At 43.3% G+C, this 22574-nt stretch overlaps 1 protein-coding gene across 1 annotated transcript; it reads right to left on the bottom strand.

Annotated features, from left to right (window-relative positions):
• Positions 1–1302: 1302 nt before the first annotated feature.
• Dapl1 (death associated protein like 1) lies at positions 1303–21075 on the bottom strand. Its single transcript, XM_021194973.1, has 4 exons — positions 20959–21075; positions 11594–11681; positions 9399–9459; positions 1303–1618 (listed from the first exon to the last, which is right to left on the bottom strand). The coding sequence occupies exons 1-4, from the start codon at positions 21020–21022 to the stop codon at positions 1502–1504; spliced, it is 330 nt and encodes a 109-aa protein (XP_021050632.1). The 5' UTR covers positions 21023–21075; the 3' UTR covers positions 1303–1501.
• Between the last annotated feature and the right edge of the window lie 1499 nt (positions 21076–22574).

Genomic DNA, 22574 nt, shown 5'->3' with positions numbered 1-22574 from the left:
CTGCTGGGGGAGATGCGTGTGATTGCGTCCATTTGACGCCGGGCAGAGGATAAGTGGCTTATTTAAGGTTTCAGAACCAGCAAGGGACAGAAGCAGAACCATGGCTCCTAAATCTTAGAATTTCCTGACACTAACTCAGAGTACTGGGAGCTGGGCTAAGCCTTGGTGGAGTGGTTACGATTATTTTATGGATGCATGCTGATATTGACTGAAAGCTTGATATTGCCTCAAATTAATTTTCTTTTCCTTTTTAAAAACTTTGTATTGACAAAAATTTTCTTTTTCTTTTCCTTTCTTTCTTTCTTTCTTTTCTTTCTTTTTTTTTTTTTTTTTGGTTTTTCGAGACAGGGTTTCTTTGTATAGCCCTAGCTGTCCTGGAACTCACTTTGTAGACCAGGCTGGCCTCGACTCAGAAATCCACCTGCCTCTGCCTCCTGAGTGCTGGGATTAAAGGCGTGCGCCACCACCGCCCGGCGACAAAATTTTTCAATTTTTACATTGGGCACCCCAATCCCACTCACTTCCCCCTCCCTTCCTATCTGCCCTCTGCCCTTGCAACTTACCCCCAACAGAGAAAAAAACCCATCTCATTGTGGAAGCTGTAGTGTGCCACAGTGTGTCTACACTTCTTTGCTTGCAAATGTTCATTGCAATGAGTCTGGTAAGAGGCCTCTGGCTTCTGCTACTCTATTAATACTGGAACCTCTCTGGGACTCCTCTCGGAGATCCTGTTGTTGCCCTGTGTCATGGAGATCCTATAGTTTTGGATCTACAGGACCAGCCCCTTCATGCACTTCAGCAGTTCATCAATGGGATAGATGTTGGGTGGGCCAACTCAAAGCCCTGGATCTGGGCCTGAGAGGTATCTGAGCTGGTCAGCCCACCAGCTCTCCCGTTCTTACACCCTTGGGCCAGCTCTACCCTGTGCTCAAGAGAGGTACATGGCTGCTCTCCCAAGTGTTGAGTAGTTGTGGTGTAGGCCGGCTCTCCTGCTCTGATGACCTCAGGGCCGGCTCTCCTGCCTGCCATAGTGGGCAAGGTGGGGGTGGGGGTATCTCTCCCTTGTCTATGTCACCAAATAGCAGACAAGTGGCAGGGTCAGCTCTTGCACCCTCATGGCCTTGGAGTCAGTTTACCCAGCATTACTGTGATACCCAGGAGAGGTGCAGGGCCCACTCTCCTCAGTAGCCACTGTGGTAGATGTTAGGTTAGGAGTTCTGGATCTCTCACATGCTGCAGAAGTACATAGAGAGTTCCGGTAGGATCCGGATACATACACAACAAAAGGAGCACAGGGATGCATTGGATTCATAATTTTGGAAACTTTATTATCTAAAGGGAAAAGGGAAGATACAAAAGTTGTTTTATTTACCAAGCAAGGGCAGCAGGCTTACAGGAAGTGTTGACCTTTTTTTTTTTTTTTTTTTTTTTTTTTTTTTTTTAAACCGGAGCTGTCAGATTGTAGGAGAGTTGACCAGATGGCTGTGTTTTCTATCCTGGTCTAACATTTTCGAGGCTGCTGGATAAGGTAGACCTTCTTCAGTGGAGCGGCCTTCTCCAGAGCGGGTGTGGGCTTCTGATGTGCCATGTGAACTGTCGCTGGAAATTTATGGTTGAGCTGAAGGTGAAAGGGAGAAGAAATAAGCCTATCGGATCCACTGGGTCCATTGGTCAAGTCGCAGTCTCTACTTCTTCTATAAGACCTTCCTTCCCCAAGACCCTCCTTCCACAGCACTGCCCATCCTCAGCCTATGGAGGGGAATGTGTATGATAACACTGTTTCCTTCACTAATGTGTCTTTACCGTTCATCATCATAAGAGTATGAGACATATGTAAGTAAAATTCTAGGCTGGCCTTGAACTCATGACCCTCCAGCCTTCTAAGGGCTGGTATCAGAAACCTGTGCCATCACCCCCATGCTATATATTTGTTCTGAGGTCCCATTATGAAAAGCAGAAATGGTGAAACATTACCTGTGCCCGTGCTCTGTAATAATAAGAGTGATTTTAGCATTAGTGCGTGGAATAGATCATTATATTCTACCAAGCATGTGGAGGTATTAAGAGGTCTGGGGAGGTGGGTGGATTCTTAAATTAATTATGGAACAATCAGGAGAAAAAGAGCCCTTGAAAGAAGTTACAAAGTGTCAGTTTATGTGTTAGGGCAGCACATCTGAAACTGTAACTTTTTTCAGTAAAGAGTCTGATGTTGGCCATTCCTCACAGTCCAACCAAACTAAACAGCTTGGTGGAGGAACATTGAAAAGCAACTAGCTGCAGGTGAAAGTGATTCTCATGAGCCGGCTGTGAGGAAGAGGGCTTACATGCGCTCAAATTAACACAGACCAGGAGACTTGCTGCCAGTAATAGATACTTCCTTTTGACCAAAGGTCCTGTGAGACTTACATCCAGTGATGCTTAAGATGGGAGGGCTTCCGAGCTGCTGAGTGATGCGTACCATTTTCCTAGGAAGAGTTTGGACTCAGTGACCTTCGGGCCTGTGCAGTTTTGGGTTTTCAAGCTCATCAATACTGTCCCGAGATACCTCAAGACTGGGCTGTTAGCCAGCCAGGAAGTGGGGCCGTGGCTTGCTAGCATTGAATTTATCACTATTGAATTTGAATGCCCTTGCTTTGACACTCAAACTAAATAAAAGCGGGTAAACTGTTATGACCCTGAGGAGTACATTGTTTATGGTTGCACTGGGTTCTTCTAAACAAGGGAAAACATGTGCCTTACAGCTCTTCTCAAATACCCCTGGCCCGGCTACTGCACAGAGCAGGGACTTTCATGTGAAACCTCACTCTGAAAAGTCTTCTTGGTCTTTAAATGCACATGTATACACACACACACACACACACTACACACACATACATATTACACAAACACACTACATACACTATACACATGTCTAAACATATACTATACACACACTATACACACATAAATGTACACACACACACTACATACACACACCACACACACACTATACACATAAGCATGTACACATACACACACAAACACACGCACACACACACACACACACACACACACACACGAAATCTACGCCCAACAGTGTTAAAAAGGCCTATCTCTGAGGAATAGGATCAGGGGAAATTCTTAGTGCTTTAGTTCTAAGTATTTTTTTACTTTGTTTTTTACAATGAGCAGATACATTATGTACTAATTAACCCCAAGGATTTTCTCCTGCTGACATTCCAGAAGAAGAGATCAAAATAATTTAATATTGGTTATAAGCATTAATTTAATGTTTGAAAAAGACTTTTTTTTTTTTTTACACGTCTGTCAGAGTAATTATCATTAGTGTATATGTGTTTTGCAGTATGGTAAGGGGAAGTGTTTTGTTTTGTTTTTTCCTTTAACATTAGAGCCCAAAGGAAATTTTGGAGATCACTGACTTTAGTGGTTTGGTTTCAGAGTGGGCATTTTTAGCTTCATCTAAAACAGACGAGCCATTTCAGGTTAACTTTAAATCACACTATAAAACTAACTCACAGACAGGAACAACAGCCTGGATGGTTACTGCAGGTCAAATGTCAGGCAAGAAGACAACAGATGCCTCTGATAGAAGAGCTGTGGTCTGGGTAGTCAGTCAGATGAAGAGGGTCAAGGCAGGAAGTAGGGACCGGACAGAGAAAGCCACCAGCCACCACTGTGAGAGGCAATGGATGGAGCTAGGAAGGGGAGGGCAGTGCTGGGGCACTAAGCTGTTATTATCTGTGTCCCAGATGATCTAGAAAATGGAACGGCTTTGTCTCTGGGGTCTTTTTTTTTTTTTTTTNGAACTCACTTTGTAGACCAGGCTGGCCTCGAACTCAGAAATCCGCCTGCCTCTGCCTCCCAAGTGCTGGGATTAAAGGCGTGCGCCACCACGCCTGGCTTCTGGGGTCGTTTTATGGTAAAATTATGGTAAAACTGATCGTTTTAAAAAATGTTTTACAGCTCAATAACATTAAATGCGTTCATTTTGTTGTACAATCGGCACCTCTACCCATTCATGGAACTGGGGTCCCCAAACTGAAACAAAGTGCCTATTAAACAACATCCCTTTAGCAGACCAGCAGTCCTGAATGCCTTTAGTCCCAGCACTCCAGAGGCAGAGGCAGGTGGGTCTTTGCGAGTTTGAGGCCAGCCTGGTCTACAGTGCAAGTTCCAGGATGGCCAGGGCTACACAGAGAAACCCTGTCTCCAAAAAAACCAATCAAACAGAAAACCAATATTCCTTATCTTAGTTTCTATGATGGTGATAAAACACGCGACCAATTATTTCACTGTATACCTTCTGGTAAATCTATCACTGAGGGAAGTCAGGACAGGAACCTGGAGGCAGAAACAGACACAGAGGCCATGGGAGAGCACTGCTTACAGACTTACTCTTTCTGGCTTGCTCAGCTTGCTTTCTTATAGCACCCAGGACTACTAACCTAGGGGTGTCACCAACCACAGTGAGCTGGGCCTTCACCGTGTCAATCATCAGCTAAGAAATTCATCACAGGCCTCTCTGGTGGGGGTATTTCTCAACTGAGGCTCCTTCTTCCACTTGACTCTGGCTTGTGTCAAGTTGACATAAAAGCAGCCAGCACACTCCACAGTTCTTCGAGTCCTTGGCAACCCTGTTTTATTGTGTCTCTATGAATCCGATGATTCTAGGTATCTCATGGAAGTGGAATCCAGGCAGTACATTTCTCTTTAATTACTTCAGTTAACACGATATATTCAAGGTTTATTCACGTGATAGTGCTTGTCAAATTTTCCTTGCTTTAAAGTGAACAATACTGAATTTTATACCACATTTTGCTTTTCCATTCACAAATCCATAGATATTTGGGGAGGGGTCCTTTCTACTTTCTGGCACTTGGGAATGATGCTGCAATGAGCATTGGTCTCCAAATGTCTGTTCAAAGTCCTCACTTTCTTTTTCTTTTTCTTCTTTTTTTTTTCTTTTCTTTTTTGTTTTTTTGAGACAGGGTTTCTCTATATAGCCCTGGCTGTCCTGGAACTCACTCTGTAAACCAGGCTGGCCTCGAACTCAGAAATCTACCTGCCTCTGCCTCCTGAGTGCTGGGATTAAAGGCACGTGCCACCACTACCCAGCAAGAAATATATTTTTAAATGTTCAGTATTCTTCTTAAGCCACCAGGGAAATACAGATCAAAACAAGTTTGAGATTCCATCTTAACAGTCAGAATGGCTAAGATTTAAAAAAAAAAAAAAAAAAAAAAAAGACAACAAACGCTGGTGTGTCTGTGGGGAAATGGGAACACTTGTACAGTATTTGTGGTAGTGCAAAGTGGTACAGCCATATCATTCTTGGGCATCTACCCAAAGGATGCTGTATGCTACTACAGACGTACTTGCTCACCTATGCTCATTGATGCTGTATTTACAATAGTCAGGAAATGGACGTCATTATCTGATGGCTGAATGAAGGACAATGTGGTGCATTTACCCAATGGTGTCTTATTCACCTCTTAAAAATGAAATTATAAAGTATACTGATAAACCAATGGAGCTATAAATAATTGTCCACAATAAGGTAATCCAGACTCAGAAAGACGCATGTTACATGTTTTCTCTCATATGTGGATGTTGGCTCTGAATTGTTCTGTAAGTGTAGTTCATTTAGGATGCCATAGAGGTCAGGAAACTACTATGGAGTCCAGAGGTGGCCCTTCAAGGGAGAGAAATAGAATGTGGTGATATAAAGGGTCAAAGAGGAGTAATGGAACAGAGAGGGTTAAATAGGATGGGGAGTGAGCCAGCAGGGTAGAAGGGGGAATTAAAGAGGAGTGACTAACACTAAAAATCATTTGAAAAAGTCATATAGAAACTTGCTGATATATATAGAATTTTCCTATACACATACACAAATAGAGTTTAAGTAGAATTATGTAATGGGGTAAGGGGAATGGATGCCCCTACTTAAACACTACAGACTAGTGAATAAAAACCCCAGTGCCAAGAGTGGATTACTTATTTTAGGGTTCTTGGCCAGCAGGGTCCCATAGATCATCAAACATTGGCTTTTGACATTGCTCTTGGTTATCCTCCAGAACTTGACAGCCATACTTTATTGCAGAAAACACTGTATGCTTGTGTCATAGGACATGCAGAAGCCAAAATGGTACTGGACCTAGAAGCGTAATTGCCTCAGGCTAGAATCTTAACCTGGGGAAGTTCTGTAATTCTAGTCATCAGTCATTGTAAAGTGACAGTTTTAGTAGAGTAAAACTTGCTTCTTGTCTGAGTCACCAATGTAATGGTATCTAACAGAACATGAGGAAGAATTCAAGATTGGTGTGTGTGTGTGTGTGTGTGTGTGTGTGTTCTATCTCATGGCTCCACTACAGGGGTGACATGAAAAACAGATCAAGAGAAAGTCTTGTGTTGCCTTCCTTCCCTGTCGACACCCATGAGCTCAAACCCTCTATTTTTAGTTTCAGGGAAAACAGCATAAGAATTCCGATCAAAGTCTGTCTGCCCAGAGCTCTGACCTAAGCTCTAGGTGGAGAGAGGTCAGGGGTAGGTTCTGCGTTTGAGCCTGAAGCGTGGTGGTGTGAGTGGATGCCGTTCATCTTCCCAAGCTGTTAAGTTCCAACTCCAATGTTGGCACTTACGTTTCCACACCCTGTTAAGCCAAGCACTTAAAGCAATAATCAGTGACATTCAAGGGCACGCCCATGGAGAGGCTAATCTGTGGAACAAGAAGAACCCTCCTGATTGCACAGATGTCTTTGATAGGTTCCTCTCCTGAGGATCCCATTTCACAGGCAGCTGTGCAACTTTGGCCAGGTGATGACCCAATGCCTGGCAACTTGGAAAAAGTCTTCAAAAAGGAAAGGAAAAGTCTTTAAAGTCTTTACAAACAGAGAAAGGGGGAAAAACCCCCTTTAATTAGATTCTAATATCATACCTTTACATAACAACATTTTTTAATGTTTAACCAGATACCTTTGTGTGTTGAGAACACAACTCGGCATCTTCCCCCACCCTTTATCTTAAAAATAAAAACGTTTAAAGTATGTGAAAGACCACAAAACTTTGAGGAAGTACACGACAGCCTAAAAGTCAAGTTGCTTTTGAAAATGGCCAGTAGGAGTTAGTCAAGACCACGCCTCCAGATGTTAGCACAGAGAGTATTCGGGTTATCCAATGCCTTTTCTACAGAGAGACCAGGCTATGTGTACAGCCAGCCGACAATGCAAACATTCTGTGTGGGGATGGAGAAGTAGGGAAGGAGGAGAAGCAGGGTGGGGGAAGAAGAAAGGAGTCTGTCTGGGAAAATAGAAGGAGGAAAAAAAAAAAAAGAAAAAGAAAATAGGAGGAGAAGAATGCTCAGGCTGCTCCTCACATAGATTAGTCCTGTCCCAACCCCTTGGGGAGTGTTTTCAACCTCCCAAGTCTCAAACCCTAGGTTGGTAGGCCAAAGGAAATGTCTTGTCATGACTGATGGGTTGATGAAGCCTTATAGGAAGTGATCATCTTAGACTATTACAGTTCCAAAATCAAGATCAGAAATATCATGGGTTCCTGGGACTAGACATAACCAGCTGAAAGTGGGAAAGAATGCTAAAATACGGTCTTCAATTATGCTGCTGTTATTTCTTTTGAGCAACTGTTAGGTCCTCATGGCAGCATAGAGTATGGGTGAGGAACCACTTTAACACTGGGGAAAACATCAAAAGAGGTGTGTAGCTCTACTTGGGGTTGGTTTGTTGGTTTGTTTTGTCTATCTATGTAGTCCTGAACATTTGGAACTAGTTATGTAGACCAGGATGGTCTTGAACACACAGGGATCTACTGGCCTCCATTTCCCAAGGGCTGGGAATAAAGGCTTGTACCACTATGTCCTGTACATTGAGATAGCTCCCTCAAAAAGGAGTAGGTGGAAAGGGATAGAGGGGGTCTGATACCCTCTTAATCGTCTCTGTGTGCATGTACATATGCTTAAACAGACACACAGACAGACACACGGACAGACAGGCAACACACAAAACACACACACACACACACACAAATCTTTTCTCAAGGGCAGCCACACAGCTTCTGCTCTTTTTCTAGAGCTAAGCTGAAGATCCCAGATCCCGGTTTTGGCAACACAGTACTTCAAAGCCTAGCCCTTTGACACACTGACAACTCACGCAGAGAACGCCTCATGGGCAGCCAGCGCAGGAGCCCCTCTTCCTGCCCAAAGGCCAGACTCAGCTCCCGTGAGCCTCTTTCCCATGTCTATCAACCAAGAAACTGATGCAGATCTCAGGAAGGGAGGCAAGAATTGACCCACACCCAGAGCAGAGAGCAGACTTAGCTGTAAATGGTCAGCTATTCCTCTGGCCCATTTGGTCCTTTAAAAATGATTCATGGCTCACAGTCTCCACTTCCTTTCCCTTTATGCTGTGAATGGAAGTTCCTGCTCTGTGATGGGCTATTGGATACTCACTTTTCTTCCTTGCCTAGCTCCTGGGAATGCAATAAACTTCTAGGCCTCTTCTCCCACTGATCTGTCTACTGGTTTATTTCCAGACTAAATGCTCAAGTGTGGGAGAGAAGGTGGACATTCCTTTACAACCTTAAGTCTTTAAACAGAGGCAGTCCTGTTCCTTCAATTAATGGGTGAGTCAAAGAGAGAGCGGCCTTCTTTAACACCGTTAGGATAAATGTGTTTGTTGCCTGAAAATAGAATAAGGGTGTTTTACCTACAAAATTTACCTACAGAGTTCGGGGCTCAGAGAGGAGGTGGCCATCACGGAATGCCAAACTACTAATTGTAGAATCACGCTGTCTGCCCGGCGTGATTCTTTTTTGAGCTGTCTGAGCTACTTGGAAGAAAGTCAAGCTCTAGAAGGAGAGATAGTAGTAGCTAAGCTTCCTTGTGACTGTACTTTACTTGATAAACCCAACTGAGGGCTGGCTGCTTCCAGCCCCCAATCACCCAACCCTGTGCCCACCATTCCCTCAAATCAAGTATTTCCTATGGAGATGCGGAGGTGCAGAGGAAGGCCCACAAAACGGCTAGAGTCTCAACACACAAGCTACCTTTTGTGAAAATACTCCAGTCTCCCTGAGAAGAATTTGGGAGGGCAAAGGAAGGTTCTGCACACTCAGCATCGTGGCTCTCATGTCATCCCCACCCTGTTTTGAAATTATTTATTTAGAGGCACTTTAAGCCTTCTGGAGAAACAGTTCCTCTCATTTTAATGAGTTTATGTTTCTCTAACTGAGAACAGACCAATTTTTTTTTTTCCCTTACAAAGGATATCAAACTCAGGGCCTGGAACAAAATCTCAGTGGCCATCTACAGGCTCCCATGAGCCACTTGGTCCACTGGGTAAATACAGAGCTAGAGTATCGTCTGTGTCGTCTCAGGCATGGCTCACCTTGTCCAGTGTGTCGGTCAGAGTGTCCAACATCTGTATCTTGGCGACATTTGTGATGGCACTGTGAAGATGAGAAGAAACTTTAAATAAGATCCAAACCTTGGGTCTGGGAATGAGTCTCAGTGGTTGGTAGAGTGTGTACCTGATATACACAAAACTCTAGACTCAATCCCAGCACTCTCACAGTTACTTTTTTGGGTAAAGAGATGATTCACTCAGTAAGTGCTTAGTATGCAAGCCTAAGGATTGAGTTTGGTCTATAGAAAATAAGTGAGTAAGTAAATAAAACCAGATTTGGAAGTGTACATCTGTTATCCCAGCACTGGGGAGGCAGAGAAAGCGGCTGGCTGGCCAGCTAACCTAGCCTATTTGGTGAGGCCCAGGCTACTGAGAAAGCCTGTTAAAAAAAAAAGGCAATATATATACATATATATATATATATATATATATATATATATATTCTCTCTCTATATATATATGTATATATAGTATGTGTGTGATATGTAATAAATTTATATAATATATGCAATAAAGTATATGTTATATATGTAATAAATTATATATAATATATAAAACATATGTGTTTTATTTTTTTGAAAAAATATCTACTGGAGAGACTAAATGATTCATGTAGATTTTTACTTTGCTCAGCGACACCTAGAGAGCAGTGTTCTCTCTCCGAGTACCCAGGAGCCATACCAAGCTTTTTTTTTTTTTTTTTTTTTAAAGATTTATTTATTTATTATGTACACAGTGCTCTGCCTGCATATATGCCTGCATGCTGGAAGAGGGCACCAGATCTCATTACAGATGGCTGTGAGCCACCATGTGGTTGCTGGGATTTGAACTCAGGACCTTTGGAAGAGCAGTCTGTGCTCTCAACCTCTGAGCCATCTCTCCAGCCCCATACCAAGCTTTATAAACCAAGTTGCTACTATAATTGATTTTTAATCTTTTCACTGAAGCATTGTGTACACACTATAGGAATATAGTTTATGGTTCCATAAACTGAAAACACTTGTCGATTCAGTGACCTTTGGGGGAAACCAGTTCCCTGAAAGCAAGCCGCATGGGTGAGTTCTGTCTTTGGCTTTCACCAGTGAGTCTCCAATATTGTACATTCTCTGTGTCTGCCTTCCTTCTCTCCGGCCAAGCAGTGTGGTAGGAGGTTTCAGTCGGGCCCCAGCCCAGAGTGTAGCCTGGGGGCAAACTGGTTTTCTAGATTAGCCAAAGAAGTGAGCTCAATGAAGTAGAGCATGATTGAGTAAGACACCTGAGGTCAACTCTGGGCCTCTACATGCACGTACATGAACACACACACACACACCCCATTCACGCATACGTGTGAAAGGGACAAAGCAACTACAGTCTGTTTCCCTCTACATTCTCCCTGTGAGACTTAAGCAGGTGTCAGAACATCCTTTTCTGAACTCCTTTTGAACGATGGATTTCCATGGAAACCCATCTCGGAAGCATCCCTCATTGGGCCACTTGGAGGAGTCAGGCCAATAATGTCCATTTCTTTTCCAAATGCACTCATTTTCACTAAGCAAGTCTTTGGGTGATTGCTTTGAGAAACACCCTAAGCAACTTGGAGAGGAAAGGGTTTATTCCATTGTATACTTCCAGGTAATAGCCCATCACTGAGGACAGAAACTCAAGCATGGTAGGAACCTGGAGGCAGGAGCTGATGCAGAGGCCATGGAGGAGTGCTACTCGCTGGCTTGCTCCTCACGGTTTGCTCAGTCTTCTTTCCTATAGAACCCAGAACCACCAGTGTAGGGGTGGCACTGCCTGTGGCGAGCTAGGCCATCCTATATCAGTGATCAATGGAGACTATGTTCCACAGGCTTGCCCACAGGTCTATGGGGTGGGAGCATTTCCCTTATCTGAGTTTCCCTTTTCCCAAGTTACTCTAGCCTGTGTCAAGTTGACAGAGAACTAACCAGGACACAGTGGCTACTAGTTTCTTAAGTAAGTGAGTGGTAAGACATGGTCAGGTGCATTTAGGACCATTTAGAAGGAGGCATCTGTGTGGCCACAGAGAGGAGAGTGGGTAGGGTATGATGGGGACCCTGGGAACACTCCTGTTGGTAGCCCAGAACAGGACCGGAGCCTGGTGCCTCCCCTGAAATCCTTGGGGCCTTGGCTTGTTCCTGGTTCATGCCAGAAGCAGAGCTCTACGCAATCCCTACCTTGTTCTCTCCAAGCCCGGCTTCTTCGTGTGTCTTTCCAAAACGCCCATCTCTTGTTTTTTGGAGATTCGCATCCCTCCGGCTTTCACTGGAGACAAACAAACAAAAAAAGGAGAGCCACCAGCATGCATGTTAGAACAGCTTTGTTTCTTAGACAGGACTTACACCCACGTTTCCGAATCTACATAGAAAAAAAAAATCTAAACAACAGAATTTAAAACAAAACAAAACAAAACAAAAACCCAACCAAAAATCCCCCCCAAACCCTAAGGAAGCCAGAGCAGGGAGCAGAAAGGTCTGGCCTTTACTTTTTTATGCTCAGAGAGGTGGAATCAAGGTCAAAAGGCAGAAGGTCACACCTGAATTAAGGAAGAATAGCAACCTACTCCCTGAGGCATTTAGCAGAAAGATTTTTTTTCTCTTGTTATCAAACCAATTACATTCTTCAAGATAGCAACCCATAATTACAATGTGACCCTTTGTTTTCCCACAAGATTAAAGCTTTCGCATGGCTTGCATTTTTGTTTCTTCAACGGAAGCTTTCAAAAGCCAGATCCTGAGAGATGAGCCAAATTTCAGGGTGCTGACAGACATTTAATTCAAACGAGGGGCTTTGAATTCCAGAGGCTGGCCACCTTCCTCTCAGACCCCTAAACCTGCGTGCTGGCTGAGCTCTGGGCCATCCTGGTGAGTAATTAAACTGTATTAATAGGCATGCCATTCAAGAGTTCAATTATGTTAATTAGGCTACAGATGGCCTAAAAGCAATTCGAGTGTTTAACAATGTCAGCCGAAATCAAAGTTGAAAAAGGAACAGCCAGTTTCAGACTGCAAGTCAAAACAAATTCTTTCCTCTTTTCCCAGAAAAAAAAAAAAAAAAAAATCACACATCTCAAATCTGACAAGCTCGGAGAAGTGGCTCCAGTGGACGTTGATTTGTTTGAACCTGTTAATCCTCTTTATGGAAACGCCACTTGGGCGGTTTGCTAAAACCAATTCTGATAAGGTAAAAAGTAAAGGAAACCGATTTCTCAGAGCTTTTGCATGCTGACTTTATCACTGTTCTTATAAATATTAATACTTAACTCTTTTGATCGGGCATACATGCAGAAGGGGTGCAGTCAAGAAACATGAGAAGATTTGTGAAGCACTTCCCACTACCTCTATTTCCCAATTCCTGCTCTTTACCCACAGATGGTTTATACATTATTTGTTTTTAAATGGTAGCATAAGATACTAATTGTTCTGTGTTTAGTTTATCCACACACACACACACCCATCCCCACCAACCATTCATTTTTATGGAACATTCAACAGTTCTCTATTTTTATCTGTCTGCTTTCTTTCTTACTATCTTCCTTTGCAATTCTATTATAAAAATCTTCTGTGTTTACTTAGTCACATTGCTAATGCTAAGCATCCCATGTGCTTCCAATTTATTATGTTCGTAAACAAGGCTTCCATGAGTATCTGTCTTATAAGTAACTGTACCTGCACACATCTATCTACCTATCTATCTATCTATCTATCTATCTATCTATCTATCTATCTATCTATCTATCTATCTATCTATCTATCTGTGGGATGGATTTCTAGAAATGACTTTGCTAGGTTCATTTGGGATTTTGTTAAATCATGCTGGATTGGCCTTCCGCAGAGGTCACACTGGTTTGCAGCCTTCCACAGCTACCTTGGCAACAATTGTTTCTCCAGCCAATGAGCTAGAAAATGTTTCATCTTATCAACCAGTAAGCTAAAAGTTAGAACTATAATAGGTGTGAAGTTGGAAACCCAACCTCCCTGCCTTCATTTCTTCATTTCCACCCCCCACCTGTGCTCCCCCCCCCCCCCGCCGCTGTTGGTTTCATTGGGGTCACCTGCTTACTTCTACATGTAGATGCTAGGGAAGAGGAGGGAAGCAGATGGGTTGGCCAGGGAGAGGAGATGACCCCACATTACCCTCCCTGATTCTTCTTGTATTTAAACCTAACAGATCAGCAGTTGCTGACCTTTTGAGAATTGGCTTGGTTCCCAGCACCCATGCGAGCTCACAGACACCGGGAACTCCAGCTCCTGGGGAATCTAACACACACATACATTAATTAAAAAAATAAATAAATAAAATAAATCTTAAGCTTTAAGTTCAAGTCAGGACTTGGAAGATGAAGTTGGGGATTCTGTACCCCTTTGTCTGTTCCTCTTCCTAATACACACAGATCAAATCTCCTTTCCGCTTTTGATTGCCACGTATGGCTTTAAATGACATGCTGGGAAAAAGGGCCAAACTTAGCTACTTGGGGCTGCCAGAGCCAAAGCTTTTGTCTTAAAGCTCCAGGTTACAGTAACTCATTGCTCTAATTTGCATTTCCTTTTTGTTTTTACAGCGTAAGCTTCTTTTAGAAGGCATTTGTATTTACTTTTCCATGAACTGTTCATAGTTTTTGTCCAGTTTTCCCACCACCCCTGTTGGATTACTAGTTTTTTCGTCCTTTTCTTACTTAATTTTAAGAGCTGTTTGTGAAATGCGTTGCAAATGTAGAGTAGTTAATTGTACCATTTACTGCTCTTTTTCTTACTTATTGATAATGTCTGCCCATTGTAAACTTTACGCTTATGTGGACCTGTCAATCTCATATGGATTTGCAAGGAATGTGATGTTTTACAGGCACTCTCTGTTGACTTGTAGAAGTTTGGTGGTTTCATCCTATAAAGCCAGACTCTGGCTTTATACTTCAGTGCTTGGTCCTTCAATGACATACTCGATGGAAGTCTGTCTGTGGCAGAGGCAGGTCCATCTTTGTTTTGTTTTGAAGCTGTTGAGACCAGATTTTGCTAAGAACCCAGGACTCCCTGTGTAGCCCAAGCTGGCCTCATACTTTCAATCCTGCCTCACCTCCAGTGTGCCACATTTGAAAATTAGCCTTTTCTCTATCAATTTGAAATGCACCTTTATTGCACACTGAGTTCTTAGACACACAAACATTATATATATGTTTAAGAAATATATATAATAGGTGTGCACCACCTTACCTGGATAAACTTATGGATATTTTTAACTTATGGGGAGATTCATGTCATTGTACACCTGGTGGCTCTGTGTTTGAGAATACACATGGCTTCCTATTGTTTGCCTCCTCCGAGTCCCTTGGGAATTTGTTCAGGTCAATCTTATACATTTATGCTGAGGCTCACACTTCATAAGCACTTCTATAAGCCAGGTCTCTTCTTCATGCCCAAATTACAAACTTAGAGATGAGAAAAATTAATTGAACACCAGTGAGTTTATCTTAACTGATTTTTACATTTAGAGTATGGTGAATTCTATTATTGCTTATTTTGGCTTTCTATAGATTCTCTTAGATTTTTCCAGGTGAGAAAAATACACGTAATTTACAGAGAGTCATAGACCTATCCCCTTTAGAAAAATGTTCAATAGGCTGATTGTGAGCATCTTTGCCTTTCTTATTTTTAAAGGCTTGTGCTTCCCTATTAAATGTAATATATTCTTTGGGTATCCATCTCTTCCTACATATTTATCTAACTACATACATACACATGTATTATACATTTTTATTACAATAAGGGGATATTATCATTCTAGATCATTCTATTATTCGAAGAAATATTGAATTTCAGCAAATGCATCTCCACATTTATGAATATATTCATATGAGTATTTTTTTCCTTAATGTGTTCCATTAATTAGATCATTGCTTTGGCAATGTTGACTTCATTTGGAAGGACTCACGGAGACTCTAAAGGAGGTTGCCAAGAGAGGGGGAAGGGACTTTAGTTGGAGAAGGGGCTGTGGAGCCCGTCAGGCCACTGGAGGCACAGGGTGAGAGTACCATCACCAACGTTCTGAAGGGTCATGTGTCATATTGGGGTGATCCCAAGGAAATGCTGGACAAATTAGGGCATCCCTAGTCCCCCAAAGCCATGAGACGGCTCTGATTTGCCTATGGTTTGAGTTGTCCTCAAAGGGCTGATGATCTGAGAAACTGGTCCTCAGTGTGGCTACAATGGGAGTGGGATGCATTAAGAGGTGGGGCCTCCTGGGAGATCCTACGGTCAGTTGGGAGTGGCCCGTGGAAGGGATACAGGGATCCCCGTCTATCTTTCTCCTGCCTTCTGCTGGGTGAGTCTAGCTCTTTTACCACAGAGTCTTCACCAGAGAACTTCAGAACTGAGAACTAAACAAGCCCATTTGATTTATAGGGTTAGCCTGAGGTATCTCACTATGCTAATAAGACAGATGGACACAATGACTGTGAGCTAAGTATCTAGTTTTCTTTCCGCCGTGGTTTCCACATCCCTCAAAAAGGAATAAATCCCATTGTTCAGAGGTATTCTTTTTTTGTTTGTTTGTTTGTTTTGTTTTGTTTTTTTTTGGTTTTTTGAGACAGGGTTTCTCTGTGTAGCCCTGGCTGTCCTGGAACTCACTCTGTAGACCAGGCTGGCCTTGAACTCAGAAATCCACCTGCTTGCCTCTGCCTCCCAAGTGCTGGGATCAAAGGTGTGCATCACCACCGCCTGGCTTATTTAGACTTACTTTAGGTTGTACCAGAAGGTGAGGGCAGAGTGGATATCAGATAAGAAAGGTTTCCAAGTAGTCTGTGTTATTCAGTGCGGAGTACACTGGTGGTGCGTGGGTCAGGGCCTCTTGGTGTATTACGGAGGGTGTTCTGTCATGAGCATCCTAGGAGAATTCTGGGGGACTTAGAAGAAATGGAGCAAGCAGTCATCATCATCGTCAGTGAGATTCTTACTGTGACCCTAAACCTTCTAATCTACTGTGAAAAGAAAGTCCATTATTTGTCTCCCTTTGGAAAGAACAGAACAACTTCATAGAGAGACAATCAGCAAAGGGTAGTCTAGAAACCCACACTACAGGGCTTCTTCGTGTTAAAGAACAAAACAGGAACCTTTCGGGAAGACAATTTGATTTGTGGCAAGACACACAAACTAGCCCCAGTCTGTGGGTGGATGTATTGATTATCGAGAGAGGTTCTCACAAGTGTGTGGTGAATGAACCAGTTGAAACCAGTTTGTGGGAGGGTCCTCTTCAAGGCTTTGTTGGGAACACTGGCCTCACTGGTCTCCCAGGATCTAGACAAGTCACCGCCATAGCCCACGACAATCACACCCTGGCTCATTTTGTTGATCCCACGTATGGCTGGAAGGTCTTTCCTAAGAAGCCACTGTGTCTAAATCAATCTTCTTTAACGTACATGCACCCCCACCCAACTCCAGCTTCATATTCAGAGTATATTTTCTTTAGAATCTTTGTGTAAAACATGAATGGGCTTACTATCTTAAAGAACCATATGTACAAACTTGAACACAAACACAGTAAGATGTTTAGGATGTTTGGTGAGAAGAATGAATTAGCATCTACAGAAGTATAAGAAGATGTTCTTTTGGATTGTCTCATTAGGAATCCTAAGTTGGTGAAGGAGGATCGAAACTTTCCCTTCCTGCCTCTGGGGTAGAGCTGAGCTCTTGCGGTAGATTTTGTGGTTTGTAGTTTTTCAAAGATAGATCTTGTAGTTTCAAATTCTACATAATTTCCTGTCAAGATTTTTTTTTTTCCAGTATTTGGTGGCGAGCAGTCAAGACAAAAACCAGCCTGTAAGAAAAATTAGCCCTTTCCTCCCCTGGACCATGGAGAATGTATCGAAGAAAGCAAGAAAACACAAAGTTTCTGCTTTATGGCTGAAAACTTGTTTGAAGATCTCATTAGAAGGCAAATGCTGATAGAATGCTCAACTCCAAGTTGACGTGTCAGAGAATTTTTGGTGGTCAATCAAGAGCCCTGAAAAATTCTCAGGAAAAGAGGATTTTTAGAGCAAGGAAGTTTTGTCTCAAAGCCAGTTTTATTTTCCAGTCTCAGGGCTGGGCAGCTTTAGGGCAGTCTCTTGGCCTCTCTGAGTTCCAGTTTGCTCCTTTGTGGGGCTTCTCTGTAGAACAGCTTTTATCTGAAGGACTGCTGCCATATCTAGACGTTTCTATGCTGTGTGTGCAGCGCGAGGTTGACTGAATGGCAGCTGCCTGTGCGGTCACCAGGCTCTTCCTTCCATATTTTGGGCAGTGGATGTCATACACTTCTCTTCTAACCCCCTCCCCAATCTGCCCTCCCTACTCTGCATGAGTTAACCAGTTGGACTGATGAAAATCAAGACATCCTTCTGTTTAGTTTTTATGTCTTTTTAAAGTTAATTTGGGGGTGTGTGTGTGGGGAAAGGATCTCACTATTTAGCCCCAGCTGGCCAGGATTCTCTTTGTAGACCAGGCTGTGCTTGAATGTACAGAAATCTGCCTGCGCCTGCTCGCTGTGAGCTGAGATTAAAGGCATGCACCACTGTGCCATGGCTTATTTTTATTGTTTTAATAGAATATCTTTTATGTATTATTTGACAGTTTTATATATAGTGAATCTGCCCCACCCCTATTTATTATAGCCTTTTTATGAGTACATGTTATTATGTTGTGTTTCTTACCTGTCTCCCTCTCTCACTGCCCGACCCCACCCTCCTTGCCCTCCATTTTAAGTGACACAGTCCATAGGCAGTTATGGTCTCAAACCTACAGGGTTCTTCATGATACCCCTTCCCCATAAACTTTCCTTTTCCCACGGGAGCCAGAAAACGTCTCTTGCTGTTCACAGATGAATCTCTATATACAGTTCTCCTTCTTTGGGGTAAAATCAATTTTAAAAGGGCAGGACTGAAGATGAACTCCCAAGCGACTGCTAATCTTCCTGTTCGTCACACATCTGGCTTGCCTGGACTACCTTCCACTCACAAAAATTTGCTATTGCTGTTCATGTAATGTTTAGTTCTTCTAAAACTAAGAGAAGCCTGGCTCTGGAGGCAAACACCTTTAATCCCAGCACTGGAGATGCAGAGGTAAACGGATCTCTGAGTTCGAGGCCCACCTGGTCTACAGAGTGAGTTCCAAGACAGCCAGGGCTACACAGAGAAACCCTGTCTTGGAAAACCAACCCTTCCCCAAACAAACAAACAAATATCCCAAGAGAATGGTAAATCAAAAAAGCAGAAAAATCCAGGTTACTTTGTGATTAACATTGTCTTGTTTCAGGGCACGGATGTAAAATCAAGGCTAGCAGTGGTGTGATGTATTACATTAGTACACATAAAGGAAGCCCCCCCCCCCCATGCATAGGCGGGGGAGTTCTAGCTGGCTTACTTCTGAGAGGTTTCATTCATAACTAAGCTGCAAGCACTCATGTCTTCCCACTGAGGCTGTTTTCCGTCTGGACCCCCGCAGCAGGTGCCAGTGAGCCTCCCACAGCTGAGTCCAGAAGGATCATTCTGCAACTCCAGTGGGCTTTACAAGGCCTGTGTTTTAAAGGGGTCACCATTCAAGTGTCAGGTACTTTATATTAACTTTATATTAATTTTATCCTCACAATAGCCTTACCAGATTGATGTTATTTACTATCCCCTTTCAGAGGTAAGAAAACCAGGCTCAGAGAGAGAGAGAGAGAGAGAGAGAGAGAGAGAGAGAGAGAGAGAGAGATTAAAAGTGAAGTTTAAGCACCCTCTTGGAGGCAAGGGGTGGGGGAGGAACGGGATGAGGAGCTGTGGGAGGAGGACCAGGAAAGGGAGGAGGGGGCAATGGCTGGAATGTACACAAATAAAATAAATGTTAAAAATGTTAAAAAAAGAAAAAAAAGTGAAGTTCAAACCCAACCTTGTCCGGTTCTGACTGCCACGCCCTCCCTTCCCGCCATATGGCGTTAGCTTCCTGCTGTCAGACATCTGTATTTCGCTTCTAAATAGCAGGTGAAGCTTTAATAGAATTTTTGGCACCTTATTAGTTTTGTTCCATAAATAAAACTTTGCATCATTGCAAACTGGTTCAGACTTTAAATTAAAAAAAAAAAAAAAAAAAAAAAGGTGGTGGTGTGGTGTGTGGGGAAGAGGAGCAGAAGGGCGAAGCTTCTTTGTTCTCTTGAGCTCAGTGGGAGAGCAAGCCTGCCTTCATCTCCATCCCAATTATCCCAAAGCCCTTATCTGCAGTGTCACAGTTCATAACAATTCATTGTCATGCCAGAGGCACGGTGACATGCTTGATAGAGTCGTGGTGCGCTATGTACACAGAGCAATTAGCAATCATTAGTGACGGGGACAGGAAGTTCCCCGGTGGTATCATTCAAACTTTCATTTAAGTTTAACTTTGTGCATGGATGTACTGCAGCAAATCAGATTTTTAGTTGGATGGGAGTGGAGGCAGCAGAAGAGAGTGGTGCTTTCTTTCTTTCTTTCTTTCTTTCTTTCTTTCTTTCTTTCTTTCTTTCTTTCTTTCTTTCTTTCTTTTTTTAAATCCGTGCAATATATGAGTTCCTCTTCTAACAACTTGCCCGTTTGCTCCCCAACTCATTTGCATCAAAACCTTTAAAATTTTAACGTTAAAAATTGCTAAATCCAACTACAAGCGTGGAATGTCTGTAGGCTGACAAAGCAGACCAGCCATGGTGTGTAAAATAAGCCGAAAGACTCCGGTTCTACCCGGCTGCCTTCTAGAAAGCTCTGGGTCCCTATCAGATCCTCGCCCTTTGCAAAGCCCGTGCCTGTCTTACCTGCCAGCAGCTAAGAGGCCTCCGCCTCCTCTTAGACCTGACAAAGAATTATACAAATAACTGGATTTGTAAATGGAGCCAGGCAAGCACAAAGCAGCCAGGCTTCTGAGATGCCAGGGGAGGGAGATAGCAGTTGAAAGGATGTAAAACTGACTAAAAGCAGGCCTGTTCATAGGCTTAGTTGCAGGAGAACCACTTTCTAGAGTCGACAGAGTTGATGTCAATAGGATGGATTTTTTTTTTTAAAAAAAGGAAGGCTCTCTACTTGTTAGAGACCCTGCAGACCCTGGGTGCTTGTTAATCCTAGCACTTGGGAGGCAGAGGCAGGCGGATTTCTGAGTTCGAGGCCAGCCTGGTCTACAAAGCGAGTTCCAGGACAGCCAGGGCTATACAGAGAAACCCTGTCTCAAAAAACCAAAACCAAACCAAACCAAAACAAAACTGCTCCTCAGTTTATGGGTTGAGAGCATTGCCCAAGCCATGCTCTCAGAAGACTCCAGAAGCAGAAACGGGGCGCGGTTCTCTGCAGGGAAGTCAGTATGAGGTCAGCTAACCATGGGCATCTTGGAGAAAGGAGTATGAAAGGTAGGGTTCCCCAAGGTGGTAACCCCCAGGTGAGGGTACGTCACAACTAATCTACAACCAAGGAGGAGCTCTGGCTGCTGGAAGTTAAAGCAACGCTGCTACTTCTGGGTGGAAGGATGTGAGCGAGCGCGGTAGCCTTTTGCTGTGGGAGCGAGGTCAGGTGGGGGGGACCTACCTGCGGGGGCATGCCGCCCTTTCAGCGGGGACGGGGACGGCAGAACTTGTACTTCGTTTGCCATAGTGCCTGTATGCCAGCAGTGCCTTGCCGATGCTCTGAGACTGAGTGCCAGTTGTAACTGGCTCATCTCACCTCACTAAGGCTTTATAGCTGCAGGGGGCGGGGCCCCTTGAGGGCATTGCTGAGCAACAACCAGGCTCATCATTAAGCTGCCCTGGAACCTGAGTCTCTTTGGCAAGCCTTCTCTTTCTTTAGCCTGGGAAAGCCAGGTAGATGTTTACAGGACAGAGGGAGGTCTGAGGAGAGTGTAGAGTAGATCCAGTCTGGATGAATTCTTTTTTTAAAGGTCAACGATTCTCTCTGGTAAGAGCAGTGTTCCAGTGTGAGGTCCTTGTCACGTCCAGGCGTGTCACGATGGACAAGACAGAGTCTTTGCTTTAAGACACCTGTGGTCTCTCTAAGAGACAATACAAGTGAGCGCCTTGCCTTTTTAAGGGCTTGCCAGTCTTGAGCACTCATGCTAAGAAAAGAATTGCAGGTGTGGACAGAGCCTTGTGTGCAAGTATATTAATTATGTATTTCTTTTCTTTCTTATATTGTCTGTCTGTTTTAAAACAGGGCACTTAAGAACCGAGCCACCTTTCCAGTCCTTTTGACTTCATTTTGAGACAGGGTACTGTTAAGTTTCTCAAGCCAGTCCCAAACTTCGTCTTTTTGTCTCCGCCTCCCCAGAGTTAGAATTATAGGTACTGTCATCACATCTAATGTAAATATCCACCAAGCAGAGGCTTAGGTAAATTAAGATGTGACCAAGAGAATGCTATGCAGCGCATATTCCAAATCATGTTTCAACTAATACTTAGTGATGCAGAAATATCGGTGGTAATATAGTGAAATGGTAGTCTGGAAACCAATAGACGCAATGTTTTGCTAAGAACATATGAATTAAAGCTTATTGCTGTATCTCCAGGGCCAACATTTAGCAGACAGTACTTGGATAAACTGCTCTTCGACTAGGCGTGGCAGTATATGTCTTTAGTCTCAGCACTTGGGAGGCAGAGGCAGGTGGATCTCTGTGAGTTCGAGGCTAGCCTGGTCCATGTAGAGAAAACCTGTCTCAAAAACAAACCAAACCAACCAAACAAACAAAACAAACAAAACAAAATGTTAGTGATGATATTAGAGCAATAGGAGCTTTTACACATGGTTATGAGAATATAAAAAGAGTAAAATGTTAGAAGTCAATTCAACATACTTATCACATATTGTGCAACCAAATAGTCAAATTTCTGGGAATTCTCCTAAGAGAAATAAAAACTTTCATATACACAGAACCCTGTGTACAGATGTCTAGAGTACTTCTCTAGACAGAAATTAAACACAACCTCAGAGTGCACAACCTTAAGTGCAGAGTGGATAAACAGCTTGTGCTACATGCACACAACAGCATACAACTCGGGAGTAGGAACGCTCTGTGCAGAGGGACCCCGAAGACACTATGCAAAATGAAATATGCTAGACTAAAAAAGAAATCAGAGAGCCAGGTGTGGTGGCGCATGCCTTTAATCCCAGCACTCGGGAGGCAAAGGCAGGCGGATTTCTGAGTTCGAGGC

This window comes from Mus pahari, chromosome 3 (genome assembly GCF_900095145.1).
Source record: "Mus pahari chromosome 3, PAHARI_EIJ_v1.1, whole genome shotgun sequence".
NCBI lineage: Eukaryota > Metazoa > Chordata > Mammalia > Rodentia > Muridae > Mus > Mus pahari.
Note: the sequence above shows the minus strand (reverse complement) of the source record. Positions and strands in the feature narration are given on the sequence as shown.